General features: G+C 47.7%; 1 protein-coding gene across 4 annotated transcripts in view; it reads right to left on the bottom strand.

The window, feature by feature from the left end:
* The window catches only part of LOC147097976 (fibroblast growth factor receptor 1-like), a 268,534-nt gene that overhangs the window by 39,904 nt on the left and 211,958 nt on the right, over positions 1-16,672 (bottom strand). For all 4 annotated transcript variants that reach the window (XM_085971154.1, XM_085971157.1, XM_085971155.1 and 1 more), the window contains 2 exons: positions 10,083-10,273; positions 5,305-5,449 (listed from right to left, as the gene is read on the bottom strand). In XM_085971154.1, the coding sequence (XP_085827280.1) occupies positions 5,305-5,449; positions 10,083-10,273 (336 nt within the window). The remainder of the gene's footprint in view (positions 1-5,304; positions 5,450-10,082; positions 10,274-16,672) is intronic.

The raw sequence follows: 16,672 nt of genomic DNA, 5'->3' as shown, positions 1-16,672 counted from the left end.
TGGCCAGGACACCGGGGAGAACTCCCCTGCTCTTCTTCGAAATAGTGATCTTTTACGTACACCTGAGAGAACGTCTCATCCGAAAGACGACACCTCCGACAGTGCAGCACTCCCTCAGCACCGCACTGGAGTGTCAGCTTAGTCAGGAGAGAGGCCTCTGGCTACGATTGGGAGAGGGGATGCTGTCGGCAGGGATTGGGAGGGGAGAAGCCTCAGGCTACCATCGATGGGGTGGTGGCGGTGGGCAGGATCTGTCATAGATCGGGAGTGGGGGATCCAACGCAAGAGAAGGCCCAAAGTTTCATAGGGAGGCCCGGACGAGCAATCCTGCCCCACAAGGAAACCTAAAATGACCTTCTGGGACTCTTCTGTTTATATATTGGATAACCGATATCTGGCAGTGAGGTGCGGGCTGTTGCCATCACAAACACGAGGGAGGATCTTCAGCGGGCCTCAGTAACAAGTTGAAACTCAGTTTAGGTGTCAGGCAGGTAACTTTAGTATGTCTGGGCCCACAAACTACCTGGTATAAGTCCCAGGACAATCAATCAAACTCGGGAAGCATCACCCTCACCCAAAGCAGACGTGCCAGAGATACTGAAAGTATAAAACCCAGCTCGCTGCAGAAACTCACCCATCAGGCACCAAGGAGAAACCGCATCCTCCCTGGGCCTGCGGTGAGCCAGTTGTTTCAATCTGCGTCGATGCTACGCTGCTGACCTCTCCCCCGGGTATTAACTGCCCCCAGCGAAAAGCTGTTCAGTCGCACTGATAATCATCGTCAAAAGAACTTGCAGCTTGCGAATTTTAAGTAGTTGGTAGAAAGATTAGAGGGGAGTTGAGGAGAACGTTTCTCACCCAGAGGGCGGTGGGGGTCTGGGACACACTGAAAGGTCGGTAGAGGCAGAAACCCTCATCACATTTAGAAAGTACTTGAAATGCCGCAACCCACAAGGCGACGGACCAAGAGCTGGAAAGTGGGATTGGGCCGGATCGCTCTTTGTCGGCCGGCACAGGCATGATGGGCCGAATGGCCTCCTTCTGTGCTGTAAATTTCCATGATTCTATGAATCTGGACAGGAAAGACGTCACACTTTAGAAAGGGTGTCACTCATTCAGCTTCCTGTCTTTAGGGTAGCTGAACTGGTCGGTCAGTCCTAGAGTTGCCAACACCCCAGGATTGCCCTGGAGTCTCCTGGAATTAAAGGCCAATCTCCAGGGCACCGCCGTCAGCAGCACCCAGGAGAGAAGTCATGAGGGGCATTAAAAAAAAATTGTGTTTTTAAAACATTTTTATTGACTAGTTATAAAAGAATATCAGCCATAGGAAAAATAATGCTGTTTGACTGATGGTCAAGAATCATCCAATTGGGAAATGAAGAGTCTGTTCGCTTTCTGATTGGTCCCATCTCTGTAACCTCCTCCAGCCTCACAACCCTCCGAGATCTCGGCGCTCCTCTAATTCTGCCCTCGAGTATCCCCGATTTTAATCGCTCCACCACTGGCGGCCGTGCCTTCAGCTGCCGAGGCCCTAAGCTCTGGAATTCCCTCCCTAAACCTCTCCGCCTCGCTACCCCTCTCTCCTCCTTTAAGTCGCTCCGTAAAACCGATCTCTTTGACCAAGTTTTTGGTCATCTGTCCCAACATCTCATGTGGCTCGATGTCAAATTTTGTTTGATGATGCTCCTGTGAAGTGCCTCAGGGTGTTTTACGACGCTAAAGACGCTATATAAATACAAGTTGCTGTTGTTGTAGGAAGGCGGGACACCGCGAGGATGGACATGGCAGGCAACCAATGGCGAGAGCTGTTGGAGGCACGAGGTCATGTGATGAAACCTCCAGCAATATGTCCAATCAGAGTTCGCGACCCGAGTCAACCCGTAGCCATCGTTCAATTGACTTTGCAAGGAAACACTGACATCAAACCTAGGAAGGGGAGTGAGCTTGTTTCAGGTGAGGTCTCCAAGCGGTGTCTCGATTAGATTAAAGGAAGTGAACCCTCAGATTTATTACATTCTCAAAATTAGGTGGCAGACAGCAGGATCAGCTTCTCTGCCAGCCTATTCAGAGGCACGTTCCCTTCAATGGAGACGGCTCTGCTGGTCTGGGAGCCTGGTCACGGGGTTTCCCATTCTGTGTACCTGCCTCAATAGAGGGAAATATTGGGGCAAAACTGGGTGGGAGCTGCACTTCTCAACCAAAGAGGCTCGAGCCCGTGACAGGACTGTGAATGGCTCGTGACACTGATCTCCACACAACACCCAACTCTCAGAAATTGGTTGTGCACAGCAGCCGCATCCTGGAAACCAAACCATTTATGATGGATTTGAGAGAGAGAGAGAGAGAGAGAGAGAGAGAGAGAGAGAGACACACACATACACATAGAGAGAGAGGCAGAGAGAGACATAGAGAGGCAGAGACATAGAGAGAGGCAGAGAGAGATAGACACACATACACAGAGAGAGAGAGGCAGAGAGAGACATGGAGAGGCAGAGAGAGAGAGAGACAGACAGACAGACAGAGAGAGGCAGAGAGAGATAGAGAGACACACAGAACGGGAGGCAGAGAGAGAGAGAGACAGAGACACACAGAGATAGAGAGAGGGAGATATGAGACTGAGAAATAGAGAGAGAAAGAGAGAGTGACACAGAGAAAGACAGGAGAGAGAGAGAGAGAGAGAGAGAGACAGACAGACAGAAAAATAAGAGAGATATAAGATATACAGAAAGAGAGATGAAACCAGAGACACAGACAGTGACAATGTTTCTTCACAGGAGGTTGGATTAACAATCTCCAAAAGTTTAAAAGCCTCATATATATAAAGTCCGCGTGGATATTTTTCTTTTTATTATCACAAATTATCTCTGTATCAAGAGCAACCTGAATGGCTTTGGGATGCGGCAGATTGAAGCTGGTAATATAGAGGAGGGCCGGAGACAAGAGCTGGAGTCCCGGGGACAGTGGGAGCCGAGAGTCAGTCATTGGGGAACTAAGAGAATAGAATCCAACACTGTTCCTGGAAGCAGTTAAAAAATGAAAGCACGCACAACTAATGTCTTGCACTTGATAACCCAGCTGGGCTGGCACGGCACGGCACCACGAGATCATTGCTACTCCCACCAGTCAACGGCCAGTGATTGGCCTCAGACCTGGTAGCAGTCTTCATTTAGGGCTTTGACATGCGAACAGCATTTCTAGTTTTAAATAAATAATATTAACTTAGCTGCTGGAACAAACAGGACACTGTACCTGAACGTGGGAGTCCAACCCTGTTAAATCGACTTAGCGCAATACAGTTGACCCTTTGAAGTGGGAGACTCCAGTTCTATATTTTTTTTTAATCACTCCTCTCAGGAAAAAAACCACACTGAATATGCAAGACAAGCCGAGGTTTCAAAACACAACACAATGCAAGTTGCAAGCACGCCATCCCACCCCATCCCTCCCTCTTTTCAAAGTGAACAAACCTTGAAGACACATAAAAGTGGACTAAAACATACCCGACAAGTTAAAGGCCCCCTTGAAGAGGTTCACGTTCGGCAAGTGTGAGGGACACCACTGATAATTGAGAAAGTTTGAGCCATGCTGTAAACCCTGCATGGCAACTTTCTGCTGCTGCCAATTATCAGCCCTTGCCAACGTGCCATTGATAGTCACTTCCATAGGAACTGAAGTGGCATCAAGTGAGCATGGCCCCAGATTGGGTATGCTTTGCAGAAAGCATCGTCAGTTTGTAAAGAGATCATGCAAAATAAAACCACAACAAAAAAAAAATGCATTTTAAAGTATTTTTTTTCCAACAAAACCCATATACTTCAAGGCAAGCTAACTTACTCCGTTTTGAAAGATTTGTCCTAGAGAATCAAATGACTGGGGAATTCAGCCATTTTTCAACTGTCGTCAGTGTAGTAAAGAACCTGGTGATACCAACTGTGCCCTGGTAATGTGCACCGAGTTAGCTAGCCTTGGAGTTTGCACACTGCTTCTTGAAGCGAGGAGCTGCTCATGTATGGAAGGTCTAAAGGTGCGGAAACTGGTCAGAGTGGTCCCCTTTGAAAGCTTTAATACTGCATAGGTTTTTACACTGAGTAATGAGTCTGCAACATGGAGTTCCTGCTAAGACTTTAAGAGGAGTTTAGGAGGCCTCAGGAATGTGAAGTTTGGAAAGCTCCCTCTACCAAAAATGGGAGTCTCAACTCACAAAAGGAATCTTTACATCTGCCCGGATATTTTAATTGCCTTCCCTTCAAGCTACCTAACATGTCCTAATAGTGATGCCTGAACACCAACAGGTTAAGTTGAGCCAAGCCTAGCCTTTCCAAACCTGCTCTCAACTGTGCCGAGTTCTTATTCCAACTCAATGGCTGTTTGTCTCCCCGGTCAGAGATTCTAATCTCCATTCACCAAACCCTGAATCTGACCTGTTTAAAGCTCAGCCTGAATTTCGATCCCTGGTTTGATTCCATGCTTTGCTAATACAGCGCTGAACCTTCACTGTGACCTCCGGCATTATATGATGCAAGGAATTGAAACTTAGAGGAGTCCACGTAGACTCAAATTTGTACAAGTCCAACAAGAAACCAAGGGTCACAAGACATCTTTAGCACATTTTGCAGATAACTTGCAACTGGCTTAACACCAATACTTCAGCATGTTATGTTGGAACATCTCTGATCCATGGAACATCAACCATCCAATAGACACTTGGACCTACACCTCGTTCTAACACTGGTTTCGGAGCCTTGTTTGATTTGATTCTTCTTTTGTTCTCAACTCCCCTCCATTTCATATTCAGTCTCAGAAATAGAGCATCACTCCACAAGTTAAACAGGGGAAAGCAAACATTTTAGTTCTGGGGAGTCCCTGCTCAGTACAGAACGTAGGGTGGGGCCATCCTTGGTAGAAATGGTCCCTGGGATATTTACTGCTAAACTAGTCACTTAACATAGGCGGTTCTCACTTGAGCGCAGTTGACTAGTTTATTTACGAGTGGTCATGGACTGAGATGAACCCAACTTATGATCTAGAAACTTGCGCCAGTCTTTTTATCGCTAGATATAGACCTAAGTAAACAGGAACACACACTGGGTTGATTGTGAGTCCGTTTTTTAAAAATATAATACTCACACAAGGTTGGCCTGCTACCAGACAACAGTGTTTGCAGACTGTGGTAAAATGATTTGGAAATAATTAATTTTTGGTACTTTTTTCTTCTCCCTTCATGATTCGCTCCCTCTTTAGAAGCAGTGCATAACATGGGGTTTTGTTCAAGGTGTTAATTGTAGAGAAAAGAGCAGTATGTACCTGGAAGAACTGTCAACCATGCAGTGTGATGGGAAAGCCCAATAGAGTTACCCGCCAAGCACGTATACTCCCCAGCATCCTCAAAAGTAACATTCTGTAAATACAGAGCCTCCATTTCTTTGTCCGTAGTATTAAGACCGGCCGTCTAGAAGAGAAAATGGAAGCAAACGGACAAGCAGACGACATGAGAACTGTGGAGAGACTCAGCTGGAGAAACCATCTTATTAGTGTCATTTGCCCAACCCCAACAAGGACGAGAGGTTTTGCGTTAAGGCAACACCTGGTGCATAAGTGACCTTCCAGGACCCCAGGAGTCCAGACTTGTCCTAGGAAGCAAAAAGGTCTTCAGTTATGTGTTAAACCCACCACCATTTTGTTTTACCACACCCATCTCCACATGCGAGCGATGGGCCTCATGGAGAAAATGGACCCACAATGCTCAGAACGAGTCAAGACTGCAGAAGCTACGCGAAGGGAAAGCAATGAAGAAAATGAGACAGGAAACTGCAAGCCGAGGTACTTACTGAACACAGTGAGACAAAAGGAAGAGAAGCGAGATGGAAAGAGCAGTGTGCTGCATGCAGAACCTTTGGAAAAATGAAAGCCTTGAACGGGAACTCCAAGTTGATGAACTCTTCCAATTTGAAAATGAGCTCCAGAGATAGTTGGTTATTTTCCAACGCTGAGATTTTTGAGATGCAATTGCATTCCTTCTTCAGAATGGACGACGTCAAGGATTGACTTCGTGCAGGATGTGTGGGGTGATCTTGAATGGCCCAAGCTGCTCAACTCAAAATGCAGCATTTGTGTTGAAGTCTGGCCAATTCAGCTGCTCCGACTATTTAACCGTAAGCCTGCACAGCCATTCTAGGAAACAAGCAGCGCCCTGACTGGAGCAGAGCAAGGAGGTTCGGAGAGCTGCGTACTTTACTTATGGCTTTTATTTCAAACTAAAAGCCAATAGATGGACAAAGAAATTCTAACAAGTAATTCTACAGCCTAAGAAAATCAGTTAAAGCTGCTTCTTTGTCATCATGGGGACGATGTATCAGCAGAAGCACTCAGTACGACTGGTTTCGAATGCGGTTATATTAAACAACAATTTGATGTTCCTTAAAGACCTTTGCTGGGAGCGCATTCACTGAATGCAGTGGGAGGCGAGCAGGCCCAGGATTGTGAATTTCAACGGTTTACGGTTCTTGGGGCTTTAGGGAGAGCGCAGAGGGGCAGGCTCGATCCACCACCCACTCTTCTCCAGTCCCATCATTTTCGCACGTTTCCCATCATAGAAACACAGAAGATAGGAGCAGGAGTAGGCCATTCGGCCCATCGAGCCTGCTCCGCCATTCAATGAGATCATGGCTGATCATCAGCTTTGGACTGCTCTAGCAGAGGGCTGGCACAGACAGGACAGGCCGAACAGCCTCCTCCTGCGCTGTAAACCTCCGTGATGCTCTGGTTTAGAAGGGTATTAATGGTCAAAGCAAAAACACAATGGACATCGTAGCCCCAATGGGTCCATTCAGATTTCAGAGAGAGAAAGAGAAGAGACGTACAAATATCAAAACAGAAACACAAGGAAGGCAGCTCAAAGGAAGAGGGACACAGACCTGTTCATCTACATTGTGGGCATTTTTCCATGTTCATCTTCGGTTTTGCACATGAACAGCAGAAAAAGGGGAGAGAACAAAGGCTTCCACCACTGTTATGGTAATGGAATATTTCACCCACTCATTCTTCACCAGCTACACGTTCCCAGCCCCTTTTTTTGACTTGTTTTCTGGCTTTAGGTTTTACCTTCCGACTTTGGGCTGGTTACGGTGAGCCACGCAGACTGATTGGCCTCACCAATATAATTGGAAACTTTACATATATACTCTCCGCTGTCAGCTCCAGTCACATTGTACAGAGTCAGCACTTCCGCATCCGAGCTATTAATCCCAGAATGCTAGAACAAACCAATAACAGAGAACGTTGGTAGACCTGCAAGTAAGAGACTTCAATGAAACACATCCTTGGGTCTTACTCCACTGAAAAGTCACCAGAGGGTGGTGGAGGGTGTCCTATCTTTTTTTTGGGGGGTGTGGGGTGGGGAAGAAGAAATTGTATTTGGAAAACTGCAAATCAATTATTACCATGAAACCTGCTGGATTGATGTTAAAAGCCCAGCTGGTTCACACATGTCCCTCAGGGAGGGGCGCCTACAAACCCTCCACCCCCCACCCCGCAAGCTGGGCTTCCCTACGTGACCGCAGTCCCGCACGACATGGTTAATACTTAAATGCCCTCTGAAGTGGCCCAAGCAAGTCGCTCAGTGGTAAAACGATCGCCACTCAAGGTGGCCGCCCATCACCACCACCGTCCCGGGGGGAACTAGGGATAGGCAACAAATGTGGCCTTGCCCATATCCGGAGATCATATTTAATAAAAAGTTCCAACCGGCTAAACCGTCACAGGACTGAGCTCCTTTCTGAATGGTCAAACATCCCAGCTATGATTGAGAAGCTGACAGATCTGGACGCCTAACCATAGTTGTGAAAATCTGGTCAACACCAAAGTACAACTTGGATGAAGAGGGTTGAAGATTCGGGGCAGTGGAGAGAAACATATGGGCTCTCGCACAGCTCTAGTTTTAAACCTGGAAGGCCTGAAGCCACACAGTAGAAGACATTATGGTTGGGAAACCACCATTTTTGTGGAGTTTTGGCATTTGGAGCTGGGACAGGAAAGACCTCTGTAGATCGTCAATGGATGAAGAACCAACTATCCCACCACCGTTACGTTAACATGGCAACTGAGGTCTACTAAACTGGTGCTCAAGGAAAAGGCCATTTTCAAACTTTAGTCCTTCACTGGGCGAAAGGTTGTCCACCAAAATTTCCTGCCCGTTTCTCTTCATTCCATTTTGGGATTGACCAACATTTCTGATTGCACGGGGCAGTCTCTCGGTTCAGGAAACTTTGAAACAACATTGTGCAGTAGCAGCTTGTGGGCTCGTGCTGCACAGTCAGGGAAAACGAGGAGACAATCACTGGAGACAAATTATCTCCACACAAACTTTTGGGGGGGGGGGGGTGGTGGGTGGGAGCAAAAACCATCTGAATTGCTTCCACAGACCTCTTCGCACTTGGTACAGACCCTGGCAGCAAGCAGCCTGCGGTCCCTTTGGCTGGAGAATGGGATATGTTCCGTTTTTAGGCGGAAGGTTCGACAGGGAAAGGGAAACCAAAGGAATTGGGAGAAAATTCAATACAAACACAGCTGGGCAGAACCTTCAATGAAAACCAGCAACGGAATCATCAGAGAAGGACTGAAATGGACTTAAACCAGCGAGGGTGTAAATGGACACTGGTTTCCAGTGATGTCCCCATATGATTAAAGGTTAAAAATGACCGTTAGAGCTAACGTCACAGTGGGGGCCACAATTCAAGAAGATGGCCTTGTCCCCGCCTCACAAGTTGGCATTCACCACATCGTCAGCACAACATTGCAGTCAATGAGAATCTGTAAAACCATGTAACCTTGCTGATACTATGACCCTGTGGCTATCTTTCTGGGGCCTGGCTGAATGGTGCAAAGGACTTCAGATGCTGCCTTTAGCCGAGTGCGTTGAGTTGCTTTTCTCTATTACCGCCTTGCTAGGGCAAGACCAGGGTAATCGTCAGAAGTAAAACTGATGGGCGAGTACTCTTAACCTGAACATGCCGAGATAGCCCCGACTCTGCAATGCCAACTGTGCAGTAAAACCTGTTTCATTCCAATACACTGGCTTCAGGCCTGGGTAATCGGAATATGAAGACAGTAAATAAATGCCAGCCTTCTGGAATGTGATTAACTTCTCCACGTCATAACTTTAGCTCAGTTTCTGCCCAGTTTAACAAATGCTGTCATTTCCATTGGCAAGCATTGTTTGTGGCCTTGTACTAGATTACTTTGTGGCCTTGTACTTGACTGCTTTGTTGCAGTTTTATCGTTAAATCACTACCAATTTCTGTCTGGGTGACCATGCTTTCCTTCCGTCCAGACCACACATCCCGGAACCTGAATCGGTCGTCAAGTAATTGCTGCCATTTTCCTTTCATTAACATATCCATGGGCTGGGGGTGGGGAGAGAGTGCGACAGTGAGTACAAAGGGTTAGCCAGTATGGTGGCATAGCTCAGTGCAAGTCACAAAACCAGAGGTCACTGGCCGTTCCTCAAACTGAGCAGTTGCTTAGTTCACCTGTTGCTCTTCGGAGGTCCCAAATACTGATCTGCGGGCACACACATCACTCTCTGTACATGACCCCAGACCCCCCAAGCTCTCAGGTTGGAATCGGTGCATGCCACCCCTTATACGTACCAATACCCTAAAGGGCTGAGGTCAGGGTGAGCACACATCAGCCCTTATCGTTACCCTGACACTGAAGGGTGAATGTGCATTACTCCTACTTATCCTTAGCCTGAATGGCTGATGTTAAGGGGAAGGGTTATCTTTAACTCTTCCTTGTAACTCCTTCTACTTATACCCAGAATGAATGGTTAACGCTGGGAGCAGGACGCCACCTGTTGGATTTCCCTCGACTCTGATCACCCTCTTTTAGGTTTCTAGGTAATAACCTATTACGATCCAACCAATTCTTTACAGGGCGTTATAATCTTAACCGGATTTGATGGAAGTGGATGAGGAATGTTCTCCCTCCTGTAATCCTACAGGGTCATTCCACACCGACACTGAGGACGCCTCATTCACACAAAGTCAACCCACAAAGTGTTTGAGCAGCAGCTGAAAACTTACTTTGAGGACCAGAACGTAGGGCGAGCCATCGGGCCCCAGTCTGCTCCCATTCACCTCCACGTGCTTGAGCCACTGGATGTGCGGCTGGGGGTCGCTGTAGACTTTGCAGGCAAACTGCACGTCGCTGCCCACAATCACAGTCTTGTTGGCCGGGAGGCCAGCCTGCAGGATTGGCCGATGAGGAGACCGTTCTGAAAGAGAAAAATCAAAACTCTTTAACAACTTGCATTGACATCGCATCCTCAACATGGAGTCAGCAGTCAGGCCTGAATGCTGAGTAAGGAAAGGGCTACTGCTAATTAAACCCTGAGAGCTTATACCAACTACAGGAAACTTTCTGGTATCCGGCACTGATAGGACCGAGCTGGTGCCGGTCGATCAACACTGCCGGTGAAACGAGCGCTAATGTTAAAACATACGGAGCTCAGAGCTCCATCTGAAGCAACAAACCCTGTCGCTTAGCAACAGCCTCAAAACAGTCGGCACAGCTTGCAAGCGTCTCTGTAGCTAAGCAACAGCTTCAGCTAGACGCTTGCAGAGCTACGAATGGAGAAAAAAAGCAACGAAAAGTAAAAAAAGTTAGCGGAACCGACTCCTGAATTTTGCCGGTGGATAGAGCGTTCCGGATATTTAACCTCCGTTTAAATGAAAGTTTCCTGTAAACAGTCCTCTCCAGGGGTGCAAGACAAGCCATCAGGACTAATAGCTCATCAAGGGGGACATGAAGATGTCCTGCCTTATCTGGATCTGTGTGCCACCTCCCTTTGTTAGCAAGTACCGGAGAAGCTAGTGAGCGACCTGGCATGTCAAAGCACAGGAGCGTCGTTGATTTGGATTCAGAGTTACCAACGGGGCCAGTATCTGGTGACTGACACTAAAAGGGTAAAAAAAACAAGTGTCACTCAGATCGGTCAATAGAATTGAAAGGCCGTTGGAAATTGAGATATACAAGATAGTATTTTTGCTACTGTTGCTCAGTCTTCAGTTCTTAGCTTAGATCTAGTTCTTCTAGTAGATTTTTGTTGCAGTCTTTGTAGAAGAGAAAGTTTACAGAAGTTAAGATTGAATAGCTAAAGCAGCCAGATACAAGAGTGTCACTTAGGTGTACAAGTTTTGCTGAGATCAAGAGAGCTGAGGTTTAAGTCGAGATCCAGCTATCAGCACAGAATGTGACTTTACCAGGAGCAGAAGGAATGGATAACACCTCTAAAAACAGAGGTTCATCGCTCTGACAGCCCAGAGGAAGGTGAGGCAACCTGTTCATCCACGCCTGCTCATAAGGACAAGGTCCTTTAAGTTCTGGAAACATTGCAAATGACGACATGCATACAGACATTAATCTATTCAATAGGCTGGCTGTCTAATGCTGCTAACGTGTCCGCTATCTAAGGAGTCTAATCCTAAATGAATCTCGCCAATTTAGATCAATTGCAGATACTGATTTCACATGTAAATTTATAATCTGCAGGCAGTTAATGCTGAATTTACTGTGACGTAACTGAACTTCCTTTGCAATCTCTTATTTATTCCATCAATTCACCCTATCTACACTTATTTGCACATTCAATGTTTAAGTTTAAGTGCTGCTCACTATGATTCTATGGTTAATAGACAACTGTTAGTTTCTAACTCCGCACATACAACAACATTCACAGAGAGCGCCTGTGTATTGGTTGAAAATACATCCCAGGTGAAGTCTGTGTGGAAGTATGTGACAAAAGGAGTTTAAATATGAAATCATTTGGAAAAAGATCTACCTCCCAATCTCCTTGAGCCACATATCATCCCTGGTTGACGTCCTGCTCTCCGGCCTCAACAAGTACCTCCCGTGTCAACAAATACTGTCAGCCGTGGCTCAGGGGGTCGCACTCCCGCCTCCGAGTCAGAAGGTTCATGGGTTCAAGTCCCACTCCAGAGACTTGAGCACAAAAATCTAGGCTGACTCTCCAGTGCAGTGCTGAGGGAGTGCTGCACTGTCGGAGGTGCCGTCTTTCAGAGGAGACGTTAAGCTGAGGCCCCGTCGACTTTCTCAAGTGGACGTAAAAGATCCCATGGCCACTATTTCAAACAAGAGCAGGGGAGTTCTCTCTGGTGCCCTGGCCAATATTTATCCTTCATCCAACATCACGAAAACAGATTATTTGGTCATTATCACATTGCTGTTTGTGGGAGCTTGCTGTGCGCAAACTGGCTGCCGCGTTTCCTACATTACAACAGTGTCATTTCAAAAGTATCGCATTGGCTGTAAAGCGCTTTGGGACCGCCTGAGGTTGTGAAAGGCGCTATATAAATGCAAGTCTTTCTTACTACCAGCTGCTGAGGCCCTGAGTGCGCTCGGCCAAATCACCCATTGCGTATCCCCCTGCTCCTTTGGAACGCCTGATTTCTGGCTAACATCTCTCCACTAAAGTAAGGCTGAGAGCGAGAACTAGAGCGAACGAACGACACACATACTGACACAGAGGGAGGGAAATGGAAAGACAGATAGCGATAACAAGCGCTAACATTACATAGGATATACGGCACAGAAACAGGCCATTCGGCCCAATCAGTCCATGCCGGCATTTATGCTCCACTCGAGCCTCCTCCTGTCTTTCCTCATCTAACTCTATCAGCATAACCCTCCATTCCCTTCTCCCTCATATGCTTATCTAACCGCTCCTTATATGCCTCTACCCTGTGGTAGTGAGTTCCACATTCTCACCACTCTCTGGGTAAAGACGTTTCTCCTGAATTCCCTATTGGATTTCTTGGTGACTATCTTATATTGATGGCCTCTAGTTTTGCTCTTCCCCACAAGTGGAAACATTCTCTCTGTATCCACTCGATCAAAACCTTTCATGATTTTAAAGACCTCTATTAGGTCACCCCTCAGCCTTCTCTGTTCAAGAGAAAAGAGACCCAGCCTGTTCATCCATTCCTGATATGTATACCCTCGCATTTCTGGTATCATCCTTGTAAATCTTCTCTGCACCCTTTCCAGTGCCTCTATATCCTTTTTATAATATGGCGACCAGAACTGTACACAGTACTCCAAGTGTGGTCTAACCAAGGTTCGATACAAGTTTAGCATAACTTCCCTAACTTTTCAATTCTATCCCTCCAGAAATAAACCCTAGTGCTTGGTTTCTTTTTATGGCCTTGCTAACCTGTGGCGCAACTTTTAGTGATTTGTGTATTTGTACTCCGAGATCCCTTTGTTCCTCTACCAAGTGAAAGAGAGACAAGACAGGGAGAGAGAGAGAGAGAGAGAAAAAGTAGAGAGAGATGCACAGAGGGAGAGAGAAAGAGGGACAAGGAGAGAGAAAGGTGAGAGAGAAGGAAAACTGAGACAGAGGGAGACAGAAAGACAGGAACAGATTTATAGATGGAAACAAATGCAGAGAGATATGGAACAGAGACATACAGATGGCGAGTGTCCACATAAAGCAACTAAACAGCACTTTCCCTATCAAGCCCCTCTTATTTAGCTCTCCCCAAAGTCTGAAGTGGTTCTCAAACCTGAAGCGGTAGAAGTTACAGTCAAGTACCAGGCAGGCAAGGTGGCTGCAGTATCCGACCTCGGAGAAGCCTTAGATTGAAACTAGTTAACCCCACCCCCAACCCTCCCCCTCAGCAATAAATGAAAAGGTCTCAATTGAATTAGAAGTTTCGCATGAAATGAATCCCGTTTGGTTTCTGCCGCTCCCCAGTTAAACGCCGTCACAGGACAGCTGCTCCTGAAACCTTAAATCACGGCAAACCTCCAGCTGTAAATATTACAGAGCCCAGCGTTCCTTCGCTGAGCTATCAATATGCTCCCGACATCCGCCTTCAATTACACCGTGTACTTTTGAAGTGCCTCGCATCCCTTTTCCCTTTCTTTCCTATTAGGCCTGAACAGCTTCCTGTTCCTAGAGCTATGAGGCCAACTCAGAGGGTTCAAACAAAGCAGGCAGGAGGCCGAGCGCGCAGCTATTATGGCTTTCTACTCTGCCGTAAAGATCAGGCCAAACAGGTCGAAAACAGGAGGAGTATTAACCATTTCCCTCCCTCAAAATAAAAAGCAGAAACGAACTGGTAGGCATAATACCCGCTTTCTTCAAGGGCCTATCGAGAACGCTCTCTTTCTCGCAGCTTGCCTGACAAGCTGGGTGAATCGAATGTCAGCTGCTATCGAATGTCGTTTCGGCATTCCATTCATTTTAAAGTGTCCAGGCCCCCAAGCATTTAGGTAATTCTGAGGCAGGGCCTTCAGGGGTCTATGAATTTGAAAGCCGCGCTGCATGTGGGCCTTTTCTTCAGCAGCTGTTCAACCGAAGGCTGCAGAAGCCATTAACCCGTTGTAATGTGGCACATGGGTGATCTTTTGAGCAAAAAAAAAGAACCTCCCAATTTCCTTTATTTTCCTGTCGCATGTTTTAGATTAGCATGCAAAGCAATGCACGTGGACTCACTCACGTACACACTCACGTTACACACACGCACACACAAACTGCGTCTCTACATGATAAGGGCTTGAGGTGCTGAGGCTGGGGGAAGCTGCAGAATGGGACTCTGGTTGCTGAGACCCTGTGGGGTTGGCGTGTAACAGGGTTAAGGGCCGGGATGTGTCTGGGCGGGGGAAAAACCAGGCATTGTGTCCTGGAACAGTCAGCGCGCAACTGAAAAGCTCCCGCGGCAATTCCTTAAACACAAAGGGAACAGGGCCTGGTTTTCGAATTGAGCTTGACTGCCCCACATGCGGTGCTGTTGGAGTGGCCCCGCACCAGGCTGTGCCTACAATTCGCCGCTAGGGTCACGGGAGAGAGTGAGGGGGAGGCGAGTGAATAAATTGGAGGTGGTCCCCAGGGGAGTGGGATCCCAGGGCTCTGCCAGTGCCAGGCTGTGCCCGTCCGCCACTCTCCTGCTTCCTCTGCCCGCCGGTCACAGGGTGGGGCTGCCAGAGACCCGATAACGGGCTAACGGCCCGCCCCTCGAGGCCCGATTCTAGTGCCACCAGCACGAATGCCTAAAGAATGTCAGGCGCACTGTCCAGCTACTGGGCACCTTCTGGCAGGTGGCATCTGCTTAATGTCCCTCATCGGAAATTCCCAATTGCGACACCGTGAAGTTCAGTCAAACAGAGGTCAGAAACTGAGACCTCGATCCAAACAGCTTCAAAACAACCATTTTCAAACTATTTATTGGGGGACCCCCCTTACTGCCATGAACAGACTACCGGTGAACAGGTGCCATCACTTCCTAAAGGCAGCATCAGCTCCCCAAAGGACAAACCGCACTCGAACCCCATAATCGCTTTTACAGAGCGCACTCTCAACGGGAATCGCAAGCAAGTCAATACAGAGAAATTCAGAAGTCTGATAACAGGTGGAGCAGCGGGCGACACAGCTTAAAGAACTGCCGGCTTGCCGCCATTTTGCCCGTGTGGGCAGGTTCAGTCCACGAGGACTCTCCAAGCAGTCAAGCAAGTGAGGAGACAGAAAGATGAGAGCCAGAAGAGAATGGGGACATTGTCTGTTTTGAATATTTCTTTAAAACAACAACAGGGAAAACAAAACCCCTGCCCGGGGGGTCGTTGGAAAGTTGTGCTTTCTGCGACCCGGCAAGCGTTGACAGTATCGACTTTACGATCTAGCTTGTGTTTCCTTTCAAATCTAGTCCCCACCCCCCCACACGTTCCTCCCTTCTTCTCCCGACGGTGCCGCCTCTTGTAGAAGCTCAGCCCACAGCCTTCTGGTGCCTCGCCCAGGTAGCTATTCGCCCCGCGGAGGCCTCACATGGCAGGTTTCAGCCAAGCACTGCTCTCTGTAGAGCGCATCACAGCCCCCGTGCAAACTCTTACACCTGCCCGCTGTGCCTCAGAGGGTAGCACTCTTGCCTCTGAATCAGAAGGTTGTGGGTTCAAATCCCACTGCAGAGACTTGAGTACAAAATTCTAGCCTGACACTCCAGTGCAGTGCTGAGGGAGTGCTGCACTGTCAGAGGTGTCATCTTTCAGATGAGACGTTAAACCGAGGCCCCGTCTGCTCTCTCAGGTGGACGTAAAAGACCCCACAGCACTATTTCAAAGAAGAGCAGGGGAGTTAGCCCCAGTGTCCCAGGCCAATATTTATCCCTCAATCAACATCACTAGAACAGATTATCTGGCCATTACCACATTGTTGTTTGTGGGAGCTTGCTGTGCATGAATAGGCTGCTGTATTTCCTACACTACAACAGTGACTACACTTCAAAAGTAGCTCATTGACCGTGAAGCGCTTTGGGACGTCCAGAGGTCGTGAAAGGCGCTATATAAATGCAAGTCTTTCTTTTTCTCTTTCAAAGCAGGAGCTGGAGCCCTGGTTTCTTTCACTGCACCCCAGCACAGACCAGCGCAAACCTGACGGCCTGCGATTCCAACATGGAGCATGCGAGCTCCTGGTGTTTCAGTGCCACACTTGGGAGTGTATTCAATTCCTGGGCCACTGGGAGGCTCCTTTTTCTTATGGATGCGAATGCGCTGCCTTTGCTTCAGAAGCCCTTCTTGCCCCGAACAACTTTATTCATTGATTCATAGGATATGACCATCACTGGCAAGGCCAGGATTTATTGCCATCCCTGGTTGCCCT

This window comes from Somniosus microcephalus, chromosome 30 (assembly GCF_052327205.1).
Source record: "Somniosus microcephalus isolate GS21.2 chromosome 30, FLI_Smic_1.0, whole genome shotgun sequence".
NCBI classification, from domain to species: domain Eukaryota; kingdom Metazoa; phylum Chordata; class Chondrichthyes; order Squaliformes; family Somniosidae; genus Somniosus; species Somniosus microcephalus.
The sequence above is the reverse complement of the archived record's forward strand: the minus strand, read 5'-3'. Positions and strand labels throughout refer to the sequence as shown.